Raw genomic sequence first — 19,489 nt, 5'->3', positions numbered from 1 at the left:
TGGAGTGACAATTAATAGGAGCATATTGAATATTTGTTCTATAAATTACCAATTAGATTTATCAGCTAAGATTGAAATCAATTAAGTTCATTAACCGGAAACCTACATAAGGTCATTCCAAAGTGTCAGCAGCAGAATTTATGAGGTATGCACATAAACTAGTGCCTTTTAACATTAGATGGTGCTGGAAAGCCTTCTCCCTCCCTGTTTGAGCAGTCAAACAGACAGCTACGCTGCGCATACACTCCACGCATTAGCATGCGCGTGGGGCTCAGAGCAACAGGTGGGAGTTTCAGAAGCATTCTGGTTTCTCCCCACTCCTCACCCCTGCAGCGCGGTTGCGTAAGGTGGCTTGTAACAAGACAATTGCATTTATAAATTTAATTGTAAATTATACCAAAAGCTTTAATTAACCCAACCTGGTATTCAAATTCATTATTTGGAAACAATGCTAAAAGCCACCTTTCCACTTTGGCAAGTTTTCTTTCGATCAGTCCATTTCCCAAACAAACCAGCTTTGTCTTTTTTTTTTTTTTTTAAGGAGGTGGGTGGGGAGGAATAAAAGAAGGAAGTGAGGAAGAAAAGAAGGTAGACAACTAGGATTGGAAAAGAGGAAAAAGGAACTTGGGGAGGGAGTGGGGACAAGAAGGGGCAGGATAGTCCAATTATTAATTTGCAATCATTTTAATAGCCTTTCTTCCACTGTAAAAAAGGGTGAGGAAGATGAAGGGAGGAAGGTTAAATAAGAATTTTAAATGCCAGTATTACAGGGTAACATTTGGATGAAATTCTTCTCCACTTACAAGCCACAAAGGACTTAGAAGAGCAGCATTTTCAATGGCACCTGCATCATATAGGAGTCTTGAGCCAAATCACAGGCGCTCTGCTTGTCACCAGCAGGCAAGCCTCAGATTTGAAGGAATGTTATTTATTCCCACATAAGATCATGACGGAGCCCATTGTTTAAAGATGATCTAGCTCAGCAGAAAGGCTCCACAATGTTCAGGTTCTTGCTTTACCCCCAGATTTAGAACAGATATGCCAAAGCCTGGCCCTGCTCTAGTCTGAGGCGAGTCATGTCGACAGTTTTCCTCAGTTTCACAGGACTGTTTTGTGAAGATAGCTCAATGAAGAGTTGAAGACTTGGCAAAAAAGTACAAGTTTTCGTAACACTGATGTTTAAATGTGCTCTATCAAACACCTACCTTGGCTTCTTCCAAGCGACCCAGGGCTTTAAGCAGGTTCCCCAGGTCACTGCGAACACAGTACAAATCCTAGAAACCCAGAGATAATGTCATTAATTATACTGATTTGTTGATCAAAACATCTTGAAATCACTTCTGCACATTTAGTTCTCTGCCATTTTATTACTGACCAAAATATACTGCTTAACAAACCTATGTGCAAGACCACAATCTCTTACCCTCAATTCCAAATCCCAAAAGTCCCCCAAACTTACTGTGTGTTTGTGTGTGTAGTGATGGGGATTGAATCTAGGGGCGCTCTAACACTCAGTTACATCTCCAATCCTTTTTTATTTTGAGACAAGGTCTTGTTTAGTTGTAAGAAGAATTTGTGATTCTCCTGCCTTAGCCCCCCCAAATCACTAGATTACAGTCATGCACCACCACACCCAGGTCTACATGACACTATTTATACATTTCTCACTTAGTATGAACACTCATCTTTTGCTGCAGAAATATGTTTTTTACTCTAATATGCTATTCTAAACCAATCTGGGAGTTTCACATATGGTGTTTTGTTCTAAAATCCTAAAAATTCTGGATTTTGAAATGCATCTGACCCCATCAGTTTCAAATAAAAGACTTCGGGACCTTACAAGAGCCTCTTTCCTCTTCAAACGTCAGTTGTTACAAAAATGATTGAATATTTATTCAGCTGTTTTATTCAAGGTTATGATGAATCACTCCTGCATCAAGGACCAAAAATTTTCCATAGCAGAAAAATAGTACTGCACTTAGCAAGTGATTACCCATCAACAAACCTACCCTTTGGCTCTCAGGCATATTTAGAAACCTTGACTACATTTCGCTCTTAGGCAGAAGGATTACCATCCAACCACAGCCTCAATCCTGACACCTGCCACTAGATTACTCATTACTATTAAGTGCCATCAGGGCTGAGTGGGTGAATAATGAAAAGCAGTTGACTCTGCTTTTTTATTAGCAGCTCAATTGTGTTGCTAGTCATCTGACTCACCAGTCCATTCCTCAGTATGAGACACTCATCAGAACAGTGAGCTTATATTTTTATTTGTCCTTGTTTGCCTTTGTCGGTCAAATCTATTAGTCGACAAGCAGAGATAATAGCAATACAAAGGGTACTTCTCATTCCAAATGGTTCCATGGGTCAAAGTGCCTTAATTCCTACAATGTGCTGTTTCATCAACTGTGCCAAAGAAACACCATATATATTATTCTCTCTGCAACTATACTAGGGTTTCCAGAATCCACTGATTAATTTTACTGATAAGCAGCTTTTATGATTATATATTACCGTTCACAAGGCAAACCAAAATGTTTGCCGATAAAGTATACTGGCTGCCACCACAGAAAATTCATGGTGGTTGGCCATACTGGGTTGAGCACCCTAATAGTTATCTGACTCAGTATTGTCCCTTAAGCAATGACTGATATTTTGAAAGTTACATGGTTTTCTCTCATAACATTTAACACAGAACAACACTAATCCTCAAAACTCTACAGGTCCCATTAATCTAATTACAGATTTATCATTCTTCTAATTAATCTAAGCACTTTTAAGCCCTATTTATAGTCTCAGACGCAATGGATTCTATAATGGTGCTATCTACCTTTGTTTGGTTTTACCCCTACACTTTAAAGTTACCCATTTTGGCATGCCTGTAACATCCAATCTGCTCAAACTCCTACTACTTAATTGTGGCTATAAATCTTTGGAATATTACCAACTCCTATGCCTTTTCTGAGCCATAATAACCAGAAGTCTCAGAATAACTCTCCAACAATGGCTACACATTTTAGCCAATTGTTACATAATTTTCCCTCTAGTTTCTATAAACTGTTGGATGGATGCCAATCACATCCTAACAATATATGTTATTTAGTTATATCATCAAGATCCATTACAGCATATTAAATGAAATTAACACAATCCCATCATTAAAAATAGATGTTTCAGAGGGCTGGGGATGTGGCTCAAGCGGTAGCGCGCTTGCCTGGCATGCGTGCGGCCCGGGTTCGATCCTCAGCACCACATACCAACAAAGATGTTGTGTCCGCCGAGAACTAGAAAATAAATATTTAAAAAAAAAATTCTCTCTCTCTCTCTCTCTCTCTCTCTCTCTCTCTCTCTCTCCTCTCTCACTCTCTCTTAAAAAAAAAAAAAATAGATGTTTCAGATAATCAACAAGACAGTTTTAGAAAAAGGTAGAGTATGGCATATTAAACATAATAGTGAAATCTAATTCTGAGGATCCAAACATATGCATATATATATCCCTAATGTTTAGAAAATGCCAAGAATAGTCAGGTGCAGATACACACACCTGAAGCCCCAGTGAACTGGAAGGCTGAAACAGGAGAACTGCAAGTTTGTGGCCAGCCTCAGCAACTTTGCAAGGACCTAAGCAATGTAGTAAGATTCTGTCTCAAGATAAAAGGGATAGGGATGTAGCTTAGAGAGAAAGCGCCCCTGGGTTCAAACCCCAGTATGAGAGGAAAAAAAGGAAATGCAAGAATACTACCATTCTCCCCAAAATTTCAAAACCTACGGCAACAAATTCTGCTTCATCTGTCAAATCACAAACAGTATCTGCTAAGAAAATCAACATTTCTAAAGCCTGGCCCATTGTACCCATCCCAGATTAATATCTTTCATGAAAAACTTTATTCAATAGGATGCCTGAAACTGAAGGAAAAAGAAATTAATTGAATCCTTTACCATCGAGGGGCTTACAATCTACAGAGAAGGACAAGGCACACACATACTAAATGTCCACACAGTAGTAAAAGAGAAATAGATGAGCTCAAAGGAGAAGTTTAAACTTATCCTTGAAAGATATGAGTAGAGGTTTAACAAAGGAAGAGGGCATTGCAAACAAGAGAAAATAGTGTGAATAAAGGTAAGGAATTAGCTGGGCACAGTGTCACATGGCTTAACTCCAGCTACTGGGTAGGTAGAGGCAGGAGGATTGCAAGCTCAAGACCTTGGCAACTTAAGGAGACCCTGTGTCTCAAAATAAAGACTAGGGCTGGGAAAGTAGCTTGATAGTAGAGCCAAGTTCAATCCCCAATACCACCAAAAATAAATAAAGAAAAGGTAAGGAATTAGAAATAAAATTTTCCTTTATAACTATTGCTGCTAAGATTGCAACTGTTTCCTGACTCCTAAAGCCCCCAGTCTTACCCCCCATAACATCTCTATATATACATACACATGAAGTAAAATCAGGTCGATAAAAACCTGCAGTAGTTCTCAATTGCCTCTCAAATTAAATTCAAACTCCTCAGCCTCTCTATTCTTTTGAAATCTTCCAATTGACTCTGCTCTACTACACTCACTTCTTGTTACTACTTGACTCACCACTTCAGCCAAGGAAGTCTACTTGCTATTTACCTTCCTACAGAATGCTTAGGTTATAAGCACCCACTCGAGGAAATCTTCTGATTAATACTCTCCAACAATAATCATCCGAGGAGCTTACATCTTTTTTTCCTTTATGGGTCAGATCTGTCTCATATAATAACCCACAACTTTCTGCCCACAACACATCTCTCCAATTCCTAACCAAGCACTATATACGCAAAAGGCACTCAAATATTTAAATGTGATATTTTCAAGACAAACTTAACAAAAAGTTGAACAGAGAAGAATAGAAATATATGGTTTTCCACAGTTTATAAGTGAGATTCACAACAATACATGACAGTAACACATGATGGTTAGGATGCCAGAAGTAATGCTTCAACAACCTATAGATTCAGAAATAGAGCTGCTTAAAGCAACTCAGGGTTACAATCATTATACAAGAAAACAATCCTATGCTTAATTTATAAATGGGATTGCCAGGTATGAGCAACTCCAGTGAGCCATCATGTGAAAGAACACCAAATACAATAGTACCTTTAAATATAATGGGCTAAAATTTTAGCAAAATTGTTACACCATGCCACATTACTGAAGACAATTCAGAATATAAAAATATGAAACAGCTTTATGTTTTACAAGTAATTTCTATTATCAAGACATGGGGGATAACTTATAAACTGACATATTTACCAACTTAAAGGATAAACACTGCTGAAAAGAGGTTAAAAGTACCTTAACATTTTTTCACTGCTACAAAAATTAAACAATCAGATTTTATTTTTCTTAGAATGCCAACTGCATCTATGATTCATGGTCACAATGTATTAATGATGCATTTAAGCACCACACATAAGGAACTCAAGATTCTATCACCACTATATTGACATCAAGCCTTTGATAGTAAGTTTAAATCTAGTTTAGACCAGGTATCCTGAAATAAATTAAAACATGATCACCATAATATATTTAATGTAATCAAGGGAGTTTGCACAATCCCATATAATCCCATAATTTATTTTAGCACTATCTCACTTCTTTGGTAGGGCATGATTATAAGTTTACTGTTAACAGATTAACATGGTCTGTCTCCCACTTTAGTTTTCCTTTTCAATACACTCCTATGATTTGGTATACTGTCAGTAGCAGTGGCTGGCTGCTCTACTACATGCAAAGGCAACTAAAAACTGGAGCCAAGGAAATCAGAATGAAAATCGGTCAAGACCTCAGTTGTACAAGACAGCACAAGTGAAGAGTAGAACCCAGATTAATGAAGAAAAATAACTTACTGGACTGTGACAACTAGGTACAGAGGTGAGCCCTGAGCCACTGGGAAGAATGGGGACCAGGCCCCAATGGCAACTCATGTACAGTTGCCCAAAACTTTCTGTTGGTTACAAGTTAGATAGTACAGCAATAAAAATTAAAAGTCACTCAAATGTATACATACATACAATGAGTATCTCTGAAATGATACCCAAGAACTTACTGTCATAAGCTACATCCATGAGGAATGACTAGAAATTTTCACTGGATCCATTCAAAAAGCAATTAATTTTCTTTTTTAAAAAAAACCTTAAGCTTTCAAAATTAACTGAAAAAAAAAAAATTGTTCATAGATGTCACAATGGAAAGATTCTCAGATCTTTGAGCAAATTACTAAAGTAAGCTTCAGTCTCCTAACCTATAAAATGGGGATTAAGGGACAGCAGTATATGATCAATGGTTTTCAAACTGTGTTCAAGGGCTGCCTTGAGGGGTGAGTGCCCACTGAGCACAGCATCCCCTTCTTATCTTTTATTTCTTTTCACTTTAACTTTTGCTTTGAAGACATTCAGAATCAGGTTTTAACATCCATTTCACCATTACTAGCTACATGATCACAAGAAAGTCACATAACCCTTGAGTCTATTTCTTTTTGTAATTGGTAAAATTAGAACTAATACCATTTACTTTGAAGTCTCATTGTGAGGATTTAAAAAAAAAGTCATCTGAAGCAGTTAGCAGTGTCTAAGCACAGAGAAGTCCAATAAGCGAGGTGTGGTGGTGCACACCTGTAATCCCAGTAGCTCAGGAAGCTGAGGCAGGAGGATCACCAAGTTCAATGGCAGCCCCAGCAACAAAGCCCTAAGCAATTTAGTAAAACCCTACCTCAAAATTTAAAAAAAAAAAAACAGGTTGGGGATGTGGCTCAGTGTAAGTGCCTCCGAGTTCAATCCCCAGTACCCCCTAACCCAGGGGAAAAAAAAGAGGTCCAATAATTGGTAAATATTAGTAGTAATAATTGTTAACCATTTCCGGAGTTGTTATTAAACTGAATGTTAATGATGTAGATTGGGAACATATCCTTAAACATTTTTCTGGATTCCTACAACCATTCTCTTTATCACTTACCTCGTAAGTTTACATCTACTTTCCCTAACTACATCAAAAGTCATATGGGCAAGGCTTATATTTTTTTATCTCTCCGAGACCAAATAACTTATGTCTGAAGCTTATGAACTTATACCTGCCCTCTGGACCTGGATATCTTACCTGTTCTCCAGAACACATCTATAACTTAGACCAAAAAAAAAAAAAAAAGAAGAATTAAAAGCCTAGTGTAACGCAGGCATGGTGGTACACACCTGTAATCCCAGAGACCGAGGCAGGAAGATTTAAAATTTGAGGCCAATCTCAGCAAATTAGTGAGACTCTAAGCAACTGAGACAAACCCTGTCTCAAAATAAAAACATAAAAAAGGCTAGGGATGGTAAAGCACCTCTGGGATCAATCCAATCCCTAGCACACACACACAAAAAAAACACCAACCCTGGTGTGGATACTATCACCTCAATTCTCTTATGTTGAAAGAGAATAGGCTATTGAGCAACAAATTTTGTAGCCTTGTTTAGCACCTTATTTTAATTTATTTTACATATTAAAACCTTTTACCTACCATTTCTTGAAAAATCAAGTAACTGTTACAAACACCTATTAAAATGTATCCCAAGTTAATCAAAACAGCTTAAAGAAACAATGTCATATGTCTTGTACTTTAGGGATGTTATAAAAAACTGACAGAGTTTCGTGTAAGGATAATTTTTATGCTTTTTAACATAATTTGGAATATAAGACAAATTTCTTAACACAGACCAGGTCTAAGCATTTTCACCATTTTAAGTACATAAACATTTCTAAACCCTTGACTTTATTACAGGCCAAACAATTTCAGTATCAATTATGGTGTTTCTGGGGGACTTTCTGTGAAGGGAAAGTAATTATTAAAACTTTACTTACAGGATTGTACTGAAGAGCAGAGACATAAGCTTGTACTGCTCCTTCCATATCACCTGCTGCTACCAATGCAGCTGCTAGGTTAATATAACCATCGATGAAATCAGGCTTGAGACGCAATGCATGTCGATAATGTTCAATTGCTTCCTGCAATTGCCCTCTTTCCTTGTACACATTCCCCAAATTCGAATAGGCTTCTGCCAGAAGAGGGTTCTGTTTAATTGCCAGGGTGCTAAAGTGAGCAGATCTGGAAAAGGTGAAAGTGTTGATGCATGGGTATACATATTACAGAAAAGAAGGCACGGCCCATATGCAACTGTAACAGTTTCGGAAGATCCTGTGCTATTGCTAATTATGTAACATTACATTATCTTTTAACTGGCGCAGAGCAAAAAAATGTTAGAAATCGGTTTTACAAAAATGAAGACATTCCAGATTTCAAATTAGAAAGCCTTTTCTTATTCAATTCTTTTTTTTTTAATTTTTTTTTTTAGTTGTCAGTGGACATAATGCCTTTATTTTTATTCATTTATTTTTATGTGGTGCTGAGGATCGAATCCAGTGCCTCACCCATGCTAGGTGAGCACTCTACCACTGAGCCACAATCCCAGCCCCTTATTAAATTCTTCTTAGAGTCTTACTACCAAACTGCCACACTGTAAATCATGATCATTAATATTGAGAATGTGTGTGAGTCTCATTTCCTATTTGTAAGATTTAATGATGCACCTCTTTAAATGTTTAAATACACCAGAATGACAATTTATTAAAAGGACAAGAGAAAATTCTTCCCTTTTGATTAATTCAACTGATTAGCTAAAAGCAACACTTCTAACAATGATGGCATTTCCAACATGAACTACATATGCACAGCATACACATTATCATTTCTGTGCATTTCAGTTCCTCAAGCTGACAGGTCTTGTAAACTTAAGACTGGATGCTCAGATGTACACTAAGAATAATTTGTTACCTGAAGACAGTTAATAAAGCAGCAGATCCAGGTGGAAAAATACAGAAAAAAGTCCCTAGTCATATTGATAATATAACTACCACCACACAAAAGAAGGGAGAAAAACTGGCAGCCAAGCATTTAAAAAGTGGGCAAAAGAGCAGATGTGTGTTGCTGGCGTAACTGAAACCCAGTACAGAAAAAAACTCAAGTTCAAATACTTAAGTATCATTTTTTAAGCTCAGCACCCAGAGGTAGGTACCCCCCATATCTCCTACCTGTCCAGCCTTCGACACTGGAAGTGTATAGATGAAAGTAATAAAAGCACACCAGTATTGTCTGGCTCTTGTCTCCAGAGCTGCATGCAGTGTCTTTCAGCTGCCTCAAAATCTCCTGCCTGATATTCTCGATGTGCCAACTCAGCTAACCCTTGGAAGGAAAGCATACGTTTCGTTGGTTCTGGAGAATCATCAAAACATTTGAGGGAAGGAGGGGGGAAAACAAAAAGTTAGAAATGCAAACAAAAAAATGTAAAAATATGGTATATTAAACTTAAAGATGAAAATGCTTGAAACTATGTAAAGCACTAGAGTGTTCTGCATGTTATTTATAACCCCTAGTTAACATCAGGTGCAGAATTGGTATCTTTATTTTTTTTTTAATATTTATTTATTTATTTATTTATTTTTAGTTCTCGGCGGACACAACATCTTTGTTGGTATGTGGTGCTGAGGATCGAACTCGGGTCGCACGCATGCCAGGCGAGTGCGCTACCGCTTGAGCCACATCCCCAGCCCGAATTGGTATCTTTAGAATTCATCCATTAATTCTTTCTTTTCCAAACCACATGGGAATACTTACTTCCAAATGAGATTACACTTGAAATATTTTATACTTCTAAATTCTAAATTCTATGTAGCATCTGAAGATTCACTAAACATTGTTCCTTATATCTTAGTTAACATACTGAAACAAAATATTAAATTTACAATCTGCAAAAGTCACAAAGATTTAATAATGTCATAATAACCTACCGAGAAACTTAATACTTTGTCCCATGTTTCAGGTTGGATTTCTATGGGATGGGGTAATATTAACAATCTATCTCAAGCATCTCTTAATGTGGATGGGGACACAAAATGTGTTTTAAACTTATTATATTGATGTTTATCACAATTTAATTTTTTTAAGGAGGGCACTACTAGAGACAAAGCTAAAGGGAGAAAAACTAAAAAGGCAAGGCATTATTTTTAAAACAGATGATAAACAAGATGAATTCATTTGTCAAGAGCCAAAATATTTAAAGGGGCCATCAAACATTTTAAATAAAGACCTGAGGGCTGGGGTTATGGCTCAGTGGTAGAGTGTTTGCCTAGTACCTGTGAGGCACTGGGTTCAACCCTCAGCACCACATTAAAAATATATAAATAAATAAAGGGGAAAAAAAGACCAGAAAAAGACCTGAGAAAAAACTGGGTGTGGTGATGCAAGAGGAGATTGGCAAGGTCAAAAACAGCCTCAGCAACTTAGCAAGACTATCTCAAAACACACACACACACACACACACACACACACACACACACACACAGCAAGAATATACTGCTCCTCTACCATCCCAAACTCACAAGGAGACTAAATTAGCTAAACTCCACCCACAGTGGTCTTAGCACTAACATTCTCCAAAAGCTGCGGCACTGAGAAAAGAAGGCATTGCAAACAACCCTATATAATAACCAAGCACTACAGTGGTTAAAAAAAAAACGGGAAAATGCTACAGTATAGGACTGAATAAAACTCAACAGAATGAATTACAAATAAAAACACTTTGCTGTGTGTGAATTAATTCAGATACATAATAATAAAGAATATAGCTAAAACTCAGAAGGGGGGAGGAGATCAGCTTAAGTCTCAATGGTAAATATTTATCTAAACAGTGATACATTATTGGGATTTCAACCGCAGCACTTTCACTACAAGGCTGGAATGGGAAACCACAGACATTACTTAATTTTATCAAGGTCAGAGTGACAAGCTCAAATTTGAGCCTAGCTCCCCAATCATCAGAGTTGAAAGTGTTCTGGATACTCCGGAGAGCAAAGTAAATTTCCCAACAGAATGCACAGCTGACCACGAAAAAAGGAGCAGAAAAGACTTGCGTTCAAACTTGGGGGAGGTTATATCTAATAGAAACTAGAAAATTACATTTTAGAAAAGTCTCAAGGACTTCCTAGCTCCTTAATTTAACACATTACTTTGTCACTTTCAAAGCTGCTTATCTTCTATTTTAACACTTGCATCACCACTTCCTCAAATAACGGAAATAAGGACTCAAGTACAGAATCTTAAAATCTTTGAAAATCACGGTGAGGGAATGGGGACGGAAGAACGGGCTAATTACGGATCCCACTCCGTACAATTATGGATAGGATACTAAAAAAAGATTCACCTATTACTTATTGCAGTGCCCCCCCAAAAAAAAAAAAAACAGTAACTAAAACCCTTGACACATCTCAAATGCGAAATCGCCAAAAACAACAATAACAACCACCACCACTACCTCACGGGAAACCTTAGAACCACAGTCCAATTCCCGAAACCCTCCCGCCCCAAATAATCTCAATATGGAAAGGCAGCCGAAGGACACTCCTATAATTTGGTTGTTTTCTTATTTTTAGTACCAAATGCACACGACTGAATTGTCTAAAAGGGCAACCGCCTTGCACTTGTGCAGCTACACTCCAGTTGCTTTACAAACTCTTCAAGCAAAGATGGAAACTTAAAAAAAATATACACCCTATGAATAAAGAGATACTGGGCTAAAGAATGGGGATGGAAGACCCAGGCGGCGGCGGAGGAATACATCGAGAAAGTAACACAAAGCGAAAATTGGGCGGGCAGGGTGGTCAACGCAAAGCAACGCACCGGGGTGATTTCCCTCCCAAGGATAGGAAGTGGACCACAGGGTTGGCAACCTCGCGAAGGAAAGGGTGTGGTTCCCCGCGGGCGGGGAAGGACGACTGGGTGGGAAACGCAAGCTGGGGGCAGCGGGTGGAATTGGGCGATGGCACAGGGAACCCCTGGAAATTTCCAATCTAAACCAGGACCGCTCAACCGAAAGAACACCATAAAGATGCCCAGCGAAGTGCTGCTCAATGTCCCCTCTTCTTGAGGTTACTTGAAGCACATCGATGAGCTTTTGATGGTCTTTGCGTGATGCAAAGTGAGAATATGATTACATCGAAATGGCACCCCCGCCCTGGATTGGCAGAATAAGACCAAATGTAGTTAAGGGGAAAGGGCTTGAGGGGGAGGTGGAGAGGGAAAGGAGAGGGCAATGAGCTGGAATTAAAGGAGAAAACGGTTGCGAAGGATTTTGAAAGGGCAAGGATTCCAATGCAGTCCATTCCAAGACATTCTAAGCGCGCACGTGTGGTTAAAAGCGTCCCGAAGAGAGTAGAAGACTAGAACATTTACGGGGTTAAAGAAAAAAAAAGCAAAGAAAGCAGCATAAAGCAAGCAAGCAAGCAAGCAAACAAGCAAGCGAAAATGTTTGAGGAATAGACGACAGCGGAAAACCTGATCAGATGCCAGTAGACCACGATGTAATGGGGATGGTTAGAGGGCAGGGAGGGAGTGATGAAAGGTACAGGACGGCGCCAAACCCCAAAGGGGTGTCTGCCACGGTAGAACCGGACACTGGTACCTGTGCTGTCGGCCACGTTGCCCACGGAAGACGCCATCTGGAGCTTCTTGAGGGAGAGCAAGAAGGGGGTAATTGACTCCAACTGCTGCCACTACTGGCAAGAATGATTCTGGAGGTAGTAGGAAGAGGACAGCAGCTATATCAGTGTTTTGGAAGGTTTAAGAGGCGGCAGCAGTTAACAGGCTTCGAACCTTGGGAACTCTAGTTGGCCATCTACCTCTCACGGTCTTGAAATGGCGGCGACGGCTCCTCGGCCGAAACAACACGGGCCGGAACTACTTTCTGTTACAATCAAGTACCCTCGCGGAGGTAGCACGGTAACCAGCGCTACCAACCAAATGACTATCATTAAAGTCACTGGTCTTAGGTAACCTTCCGCGTAGGGCCCATTGCGACAAACATGATTGTGTCGAGAGCGCATGCGACAACCCTGTCAACCCGACTCCCAGTTAGGGCATTCAGTGGAGCAGGCGAATCCCAAGTTTTTCAAGAGTGAAACGGAGGGGTAAAAAAAATTTACATATACGTCGGATACATTTTTGCCAAAGTGGTAAAGTATAAGTCTGTTTGTTACCTACTCAATAATGTCAATGTTAACAGAAATGCCAGAGGCGTCTAAAAAAGTTTAGCCAACTTTGTTCGTACAGAAAAGGATAGTTACAAAGCGGATGGGTCAATTCTGAACAAGTAAATTCAAATGATTGTATTTCAAAGACGGAATTGTTTGAAACGATGGGGAAGAGGATTCGGATTTGAACACGCCGTAATTCTAACTCCACCCACTGATTTAAGCACTTCGCGGAAAAAGACTGATACTCTCGCAGGGTCAAATGAACACGAACATCCTGAGATGGTACTATAGCCCGAAATTTCAAAATCGTTTCGGTATTCGGGCGAGTTTTGCCCACAGTTACAGGGCAAATGCTTAATAACTCGGGGACATAATGAGAATTTGCACGCCAAAAGCTACTGTAAAAATGTTAAAAATGATCCACTTCTGTCAAAATTCGTGACTTTCAGTGACTTCATTTCTACCAAATAGCCCTGCAAATCGTCAGTCTGTGATTCCATTAAGCTCAAGGTACTTCAACAATGCTAAATGAATTCATTTGTCCTCTGCCTAAATCTAGATTGTCATGAATTGCCCTTCTTTAACAAATCAGCCCTTATGATCCTCCTGCAGTTTCAAGTCCAGCGTTCAATTTTGTCACATTGTTATTAATTTATGCCTCATCTTTTGTTCCAGAAAAGATTTAAGGTAGCTTGTCACTTCAGCAAGAAATTATTACAAGCCACTGGAGGCTACAAGTTGGATGTCTCAGAACCTTGTGATTTCAAAAAAGTCCTTAATTTAAGAAACCAGGTCAGTGAATTTCTTGATAGTCTTTCTACTACCTAGTCCTTTGACAACATAAAAAAATAACAATTCAGGCACATAATGAATTCTCAACTTCTTAGATATAGTTGACAAACTGTTAGTTATGGATATGAACACAGAAAAAAATCATAATGTTGTTAATTTTTCCATCCGATAATCAAAAATCACATCATGCAGTGAAAAAGACAAAATTCACTACACAAACTCTCCTGGAAATTGGGCACCAACCTTGTCTTGTAATTTGATTTCACTAGTAAACACACACACACACACACACACACACACACAAGTGCCCCAGCTTTTCAAATTTTAAAACAGACTTCTCAGATTCCTCTGGCAGATGTTTATGTCTTAGTGATTAGCCGGTACTAGTTAATTAGGCAGAACTCTTCTTGTTAAATGCCAGGTCATGCTCTCAGTCGGGCAGACTATTTAGCTTACAGATACTCAGGGTCTCCAGTTTCTTATCCTGAGAGAAGAGTCACAGGATGTTATGATACATTTTTCCGCTATGGAAAGCGGGTGGTGGAGCTCTCGGTGACTCAGTAAGAAAACACTTGAAGAACTCCAACCAGGTGCCTTCCAGAAATAACTCCTGGAAGGTTGCGTTTGAAGTACTTATTCATCAGACAAGCATATCTTCTTCAGCCACTCTAGTAACATTTGCTAGAATCTCTATGTTCAAGGCACTATAGGAAACATAAAATGAACAAAACAAGTTCCTAGCCCTCAAGATATTTGAAGCCTACTTTGATAGACACAAAAAGCCACTGGGGCTGGGGTATTGGTGCATGCCTGTAATCCCAGCAGCTGGGGAGGCTGAAGCAGGAGGATCGCAAGTTCAAAGCCAGTCTCAGCAATTTAGCAAGGCCCTAGGCAACTGAGCAAGATGCTGTCTCAAAAAAATAAAAAGAGGCTGGGAATGTGACCTGCTGCTTAAGCACCCCTGGGTTCAATCCCTAGTACCCACCCCATTAAAAAAAAGCCACTGGAGAACAATACAGAAGATTATTATTTAGGCAATTAAATATGCTAATTAAATACACTGGTTTCTAAATATCTGGGGAGGGAACAGTCACTTCAGACTGGAAGGAGTAGATGAAGAACACTTGACCTGAGCATTGAAGGAGGTGCTTTTGTGTTTTCTCTTTCACACTGATTTGTTTGTTTTCTTTGCTATCTTTTACATACAGGAATTCTAAATTTAAAACCATCTGTAAATAAATCAACTACTTCTTCAACTCAGTCCCAAACTTTGCCACTCAAATAACACCAATAATGGCCTATTTTCTGTTGCTGTGTTAACAAATTGCCACAAATTTACGGGCTTAAAACACATTGTGCAGTAGTAGCACCAGTACTGGAGGAGGAAGTGGAGAGACATGCTTCTCCATCAAAGCAGCTGGAAAATGGTCCTAAAGGTTAAGTGAAGCTGAAAAAATACACAGATGCAGCCTCCCACACTCTCCAGATAAGTAGTGATAGTAAGAATTCCAGAAAGACCTTTTTAAGACTAAAACCTTCACAAGAAAAAAAAATAAATAAAACTTCCAGAAATCTTTTAACCTGAATAAAAGAAAAAAACTGATTTCTTGGTACTATAACCATCACTAGCCAATCAATTTGGAAAAAATGATTCCTTGTGGCTGGGGATGTGGCTCAAGCGGTAGCGCGCTCGCCTGGCATGCGTGCGGCCCGGGTTCGATCCTCAGCACCACAAACAAACAAAGATGTTGTGTCCGCCAAGAACTAAAAATAAAAAAACATTTAAAAAAAAAAAATGATTCCTTATTTGGTAGCCACTATGTTAAAGATATGTCCAGCTGCATCATCAACATTGAAGATGAAAAAGGTGAAGGAAAAATAAAAACAGGTCAAACAAGAAAAGGCTAATGGATACAATTTAAATTGTGGCTTTTTGCAAAACAAAAGCAGAAAGGCAACCAAGAGTACACTTTCCTGAGCTCTCCACAATGAGGATGCCTTGTGAGAAAAACAAAGCTGACAAAACGGGCTGGGGGTATAGCTCAGTTGGTAATGTGCTTGCCTCACATGCACAAGCCCCCAGGTTAGATCCCCATTGATCCCAGCACCACACACACAAGAAAAAGTTGTCAAAGACTAATAAGGTCTCCTTCCCTCTGAATTCATACTTGGTTTCTTTCCTCTTTTATTAGGAAGGCCACTGACTTTATTGGCTGTTATTGCCAAAAAAGGAGCCAAATGGCATCAAGCAGACCAGAGGTAAAGGTGGGGAAGGGGCCAGGAATTCAATCAGAAAAGCTAGTTAAAGGTTTCCATGGATGGAACTGGCAGGGGAAAGAGAAAGGGAGTTGCATGCAAGAGCAAAAATTCAATGGTGAGGGGAGAGAATTCTCAAAGACCCTCAAGTGCAACAACAGCAATCTTTTCCTTTGTAGAGGACAAAGAGCCTCCACTTGGATACAAACTCTGGAGACTTGATAATAGGACTGGGGATTGAGGGCTCCCCAGAGAACATCACACCATTCTCAAAGGCACCCAAATCAGTCCTGGGACTACTTGGCATTGGCACCACATGTGTCCTTCAGCCATTCCTGGAAGATGATTTCATCTTTCTTTAGCACCAGAAACTGACCAAGGACAAAATACGCTTTATCAAAGCCCCTTTCCTCCTACTTTTTGCCCAGGACTTCACCAATCACAGGCAGGCTTCTCACTGGCTTTTCCCCCATAGGCTCTGCCACAAAGTCTCCATGCTTTAGGGAGGTTGTCATCTTGACTGAGCTTAATGCTCTCATTCTCCACTTGGTATCTTGACCAACAAATTGTGAGATCCAGTGGAGGCGAAAGGCAAAGTCTTGGTTTATTCTTCCAATCTAAGTCTATCATGGAATGATATTCAAAAAGATTTTCACAATCTTCAGCCTGAGACTGTGTATAAAGAACAAAATAATTCATTAAGGGGCTGGGGTTGTGGCTCAGTGATGGAGCCCTTGCCTTACTAACGTTCTATCCTCAACACCACATAAAAATAAATAAATAAAGGTATTGTGTCTATCTACAACTAATTTTTTTTTTAAAAAAAGAGCAAATAATTCATAAAAAGTACAGAATTTCAGAATGGAGACTTGCATCTTTGCCTTGGTGAACATGCCTGTAGTTATTGGACTTAGGCCTTAAGACTAGTTTCAGTTTTCTGTGCCTTTAGACTAGAATCTGTTCCATTTGAAAGGAATTTATGGCAATTGTCTAGACAGTTTTCCCATGGAAGTTTCTGAAATTTATTCTAAAGTGGGAAGAAATGTTTTCTCTAAATATGAGAATCAGATAGATCAGGACATGATTGTTGCCTCAGCACTCTTTGTGGGCCTGTCTATAAATGACTTGTTCACTGCATCATAGGAGTATCATTGCAGAGCCCAAGGGAGTCATGATGACATCCCTTACTCTTTCCATTGCTACCTCCAATGCACACTAAGCAAATCCAAAGGAACTTAAATGGATTCACCACCACAGACCTCTGTGTGTCTGAAACTATGCACTATTATTTAAATTTTGATCCTGACTCTGTTGCTAGGGTTGCAAGAGTTTATGAATCCATGCAATAGTGGTCATGTGGTTTTGATAAGCTTTACAGAGCTGAAAAACTTTCAAAACAGGGTTGGTATTCAGGACCAATCACATGGTAGAAGACAGAGTGGAAGCTAGCAAATGTGCTAGGTGGTTGTTTTTTGTTCAGGATAGTTCTGATGACCATTATCTTTTAAGCTCAAGCTTTCATTTCTATAGTAAAACACTTCACACTAGAATTGAACACTCGAATTGTAGGTTTTGCTTTTATGAACAACCAGATGTGGAAGGACAATTAGTTGATCTAATTAAACATTCAACCAGAGACTCTGAAAATGGAGCTTTGTTGTTATTCAAAGTCTCAGTTTCCTGGATCTGCAATTTACTCTGATAGACCAATCCAATATCACAATTCATGTAAGTTTATTCATTGCAGTACATGTGTCATTTGTTTTATGTCAGCTTACCAGAATATACTTATTTTAAAAACTTTCTGTGACAAACAAAACAAAGGATTATTTACAAGAGTACCATTGCTGAGGGATTATGAGAACCCTACATCTTGCACTTTGAGATAAAGAAAAAGGGATTGAAATACAATTTATAACCTTTCATTGTTACAAAAATCTTTTGCTGCCCAAACTGTTTCAGTTGTATTTGTAGAAGATCCCCTATGATTTTATGCATTGAAAGCACATATCATGTGGATTCAACCAGAAATAAAGTTGAATGAATGAAAAATTTAGAATAAAAGTTGTCTCTTTAAACAATCCATTTTAAAAGATAGTGTTGAAGAAACATACCTATGTAATAAAATACAGAATTTACACATACTGAAAATTATTTTAATCTTATACTTTATAAAAATTTAGAATTATGAATTAACATAATTTTGGGTAATAAAACAGATCTGCAACATATCTTAGAACACCCTTTTCTAAATTATTTTAAGGTTGTGCTAATATTTTGGTTGTGAAAAGCTGAATTGTTTTTTGTACTGGGGATTTAACTCAGGGCAATTTACCACTGAGCAACATTTCCAGACCTTTTTGTTTTTAATTTTGATACACAGTCTCACTAAGTTGCTTAGGACCTTGATAAATTGCTGAGGCTGGCCTTGAACTTGCAATCCTCCTGCCTCATCCTCCAGAGCCACTGGGATTGCAGGCATGTTCCACCATGCCTGGCTTGGTTTGTTTATTTTTTTAAATGGCCTTACATTTTAAAAATCTTTTTTAAAAAGTATGCTACCAATTTGGAAACTGTTGCCATTTCTTTTATTAAACTCTGATACAAATTGGTGTAACATAAAGACAACAAGAGCTATGATTTGAAGTATTAAATGTTCTTAGGTTCCTATGATAGTATTTTTGGTGTATACTTTAGAAAATTTTTATCAATCTCATTTGCTTAGCATTATATTAGGTAGAACTTGATTGTACAACTAAATTCATAAACACATTGGATTCTCTTGCAACATTAAAATTTATACAAAGTTTAAATAGATTTGGATAAAAATAAAACATTGTTTAAAAAGAAAAAACATTGTTTTGGAGTTTAATTCATATATTTTAATGTAGTTATTATTACATGTGTTGGATTTCACCCTTGTCTCCAATGAAAGACTCTAGTTGAAAAATAGTGGGAAATGTAGAAAATATTAAAACCATATTTTATTGCATACCATATATATTGACATTAAAAAGAGTCTTATCTGTTTCTTTTAAATTTAGCTTTCTCCGGCTGGGGATGTGGCTCAAGCGGTAGCGCGCTCGCCTGGCATGCGTGCGGCCGGGGTTCGATCCTAAGCACCACATACAAACAAAGATGTTGTATCCGCCGAGAACTGAAAAATAAATATTAAAATTCTCTCTCTCTCTCTCTCTCTCTCTCTCTCAAAAATAAAATAAAATAAATTTAGCTGTCTCAAGTAGTTTAAAATCACTAATCACTTTTTCCTCTGAATCAGTAGTCATGGGGGGTATAGCAACTATCCCAAAATTTTTTAGTTATTTTTAGGTGCAGAGTGCATTCATCATTG

The 19,489-nt window shown here is 38.4% G+C and overlaps 1 protein-coding gene, 1 long non-coding RNA gene and 2 pseudogenes across 3 annotated transcripts in view; 2 read left to right on the top strand and 2 right to left on the bottom strand.

Moving 5' to 3' along the window:
• The window catches only part of Ogt (O-linked N-acetylglucosamine (GlcNAc) transferase), a 38,679-nt gene extending 25,914 nt beyond the window's left edge, over positions 1–12,765 (bottom strand). Inside the window, exons 1-4 of one of the 2 annotated variants that reach the window (XM_026412627.2) lie at positions 12,519–12,765; positions 9,094–9,274; positions 7,867–8,110; positions 1,206–1,274 (exon numbers count right to left, since the gene is read on the bottom strand). In XM_026412627.2, coding sequence (XP_026268412.1) covers positions 1,206–1,274; positions 7,867–8,110; positions 9,094–9,274; positions 12,519–12,555 — 531 coding nt within the window. In that variant the 5' untranslated portion in view covers positions 12,556–12,765. The remainder of the gene's footprint in view (positions 1–1,205; positions 1,275–7,866; positions 8,111–9,093; positions 9,275–12,518) is intronic. The other variant, XM_026412628.2, reaches the window with a different exon arrangement.
• A 167-nt stretch (positions 12,766–12,932) lies between these two features.
• On the top strand, positions 12,933–19,319 carry LOC144250804 (uncharacterized). The gene is made up of 4 exons (XR_013342583.1): positions 12,933–13,068; positions 13,765–13,881; positions 16,074–16,140; positions 19,182–19,319. It is a non-coding gene; the product is annotated as an uncharacterized LOC144250804 (long non-coding RNA).
• Positions 16,180–16,652, bottom strand: LOC113199566 (barrier-to-autointegration factor pseudogene; annotated as a pseudogene).
• Positions 16,713–17,988, top strand: LOC113199567 (suppressor of cytokine signaling 6-like; annotated as a pseudogene).
• Positions 19,320–19,489: the final 170 nt, after the last annotated feature.

The sequence above is a fragment of the Urocitellus parryii genome, chromosome X (genome assembly GCF_045843805.1).
Source record: "Urocitellus parryii isolate mUroPar1 chromosome X, mUroPar1.hap1, whole genome shotgun sequence".
NCBI classification, from domain to species: domain Eukaryota; kingdom Metazoa; phylum Chordata; class Mammalia; order Rodentia; family Sciuridae; genus Urocitellus; species Urocitellus parryii.
Note: the sequence above shows the minus strand (reverse complement) of the source record. Positions and strands in the feature narration are given on the sequence as shown.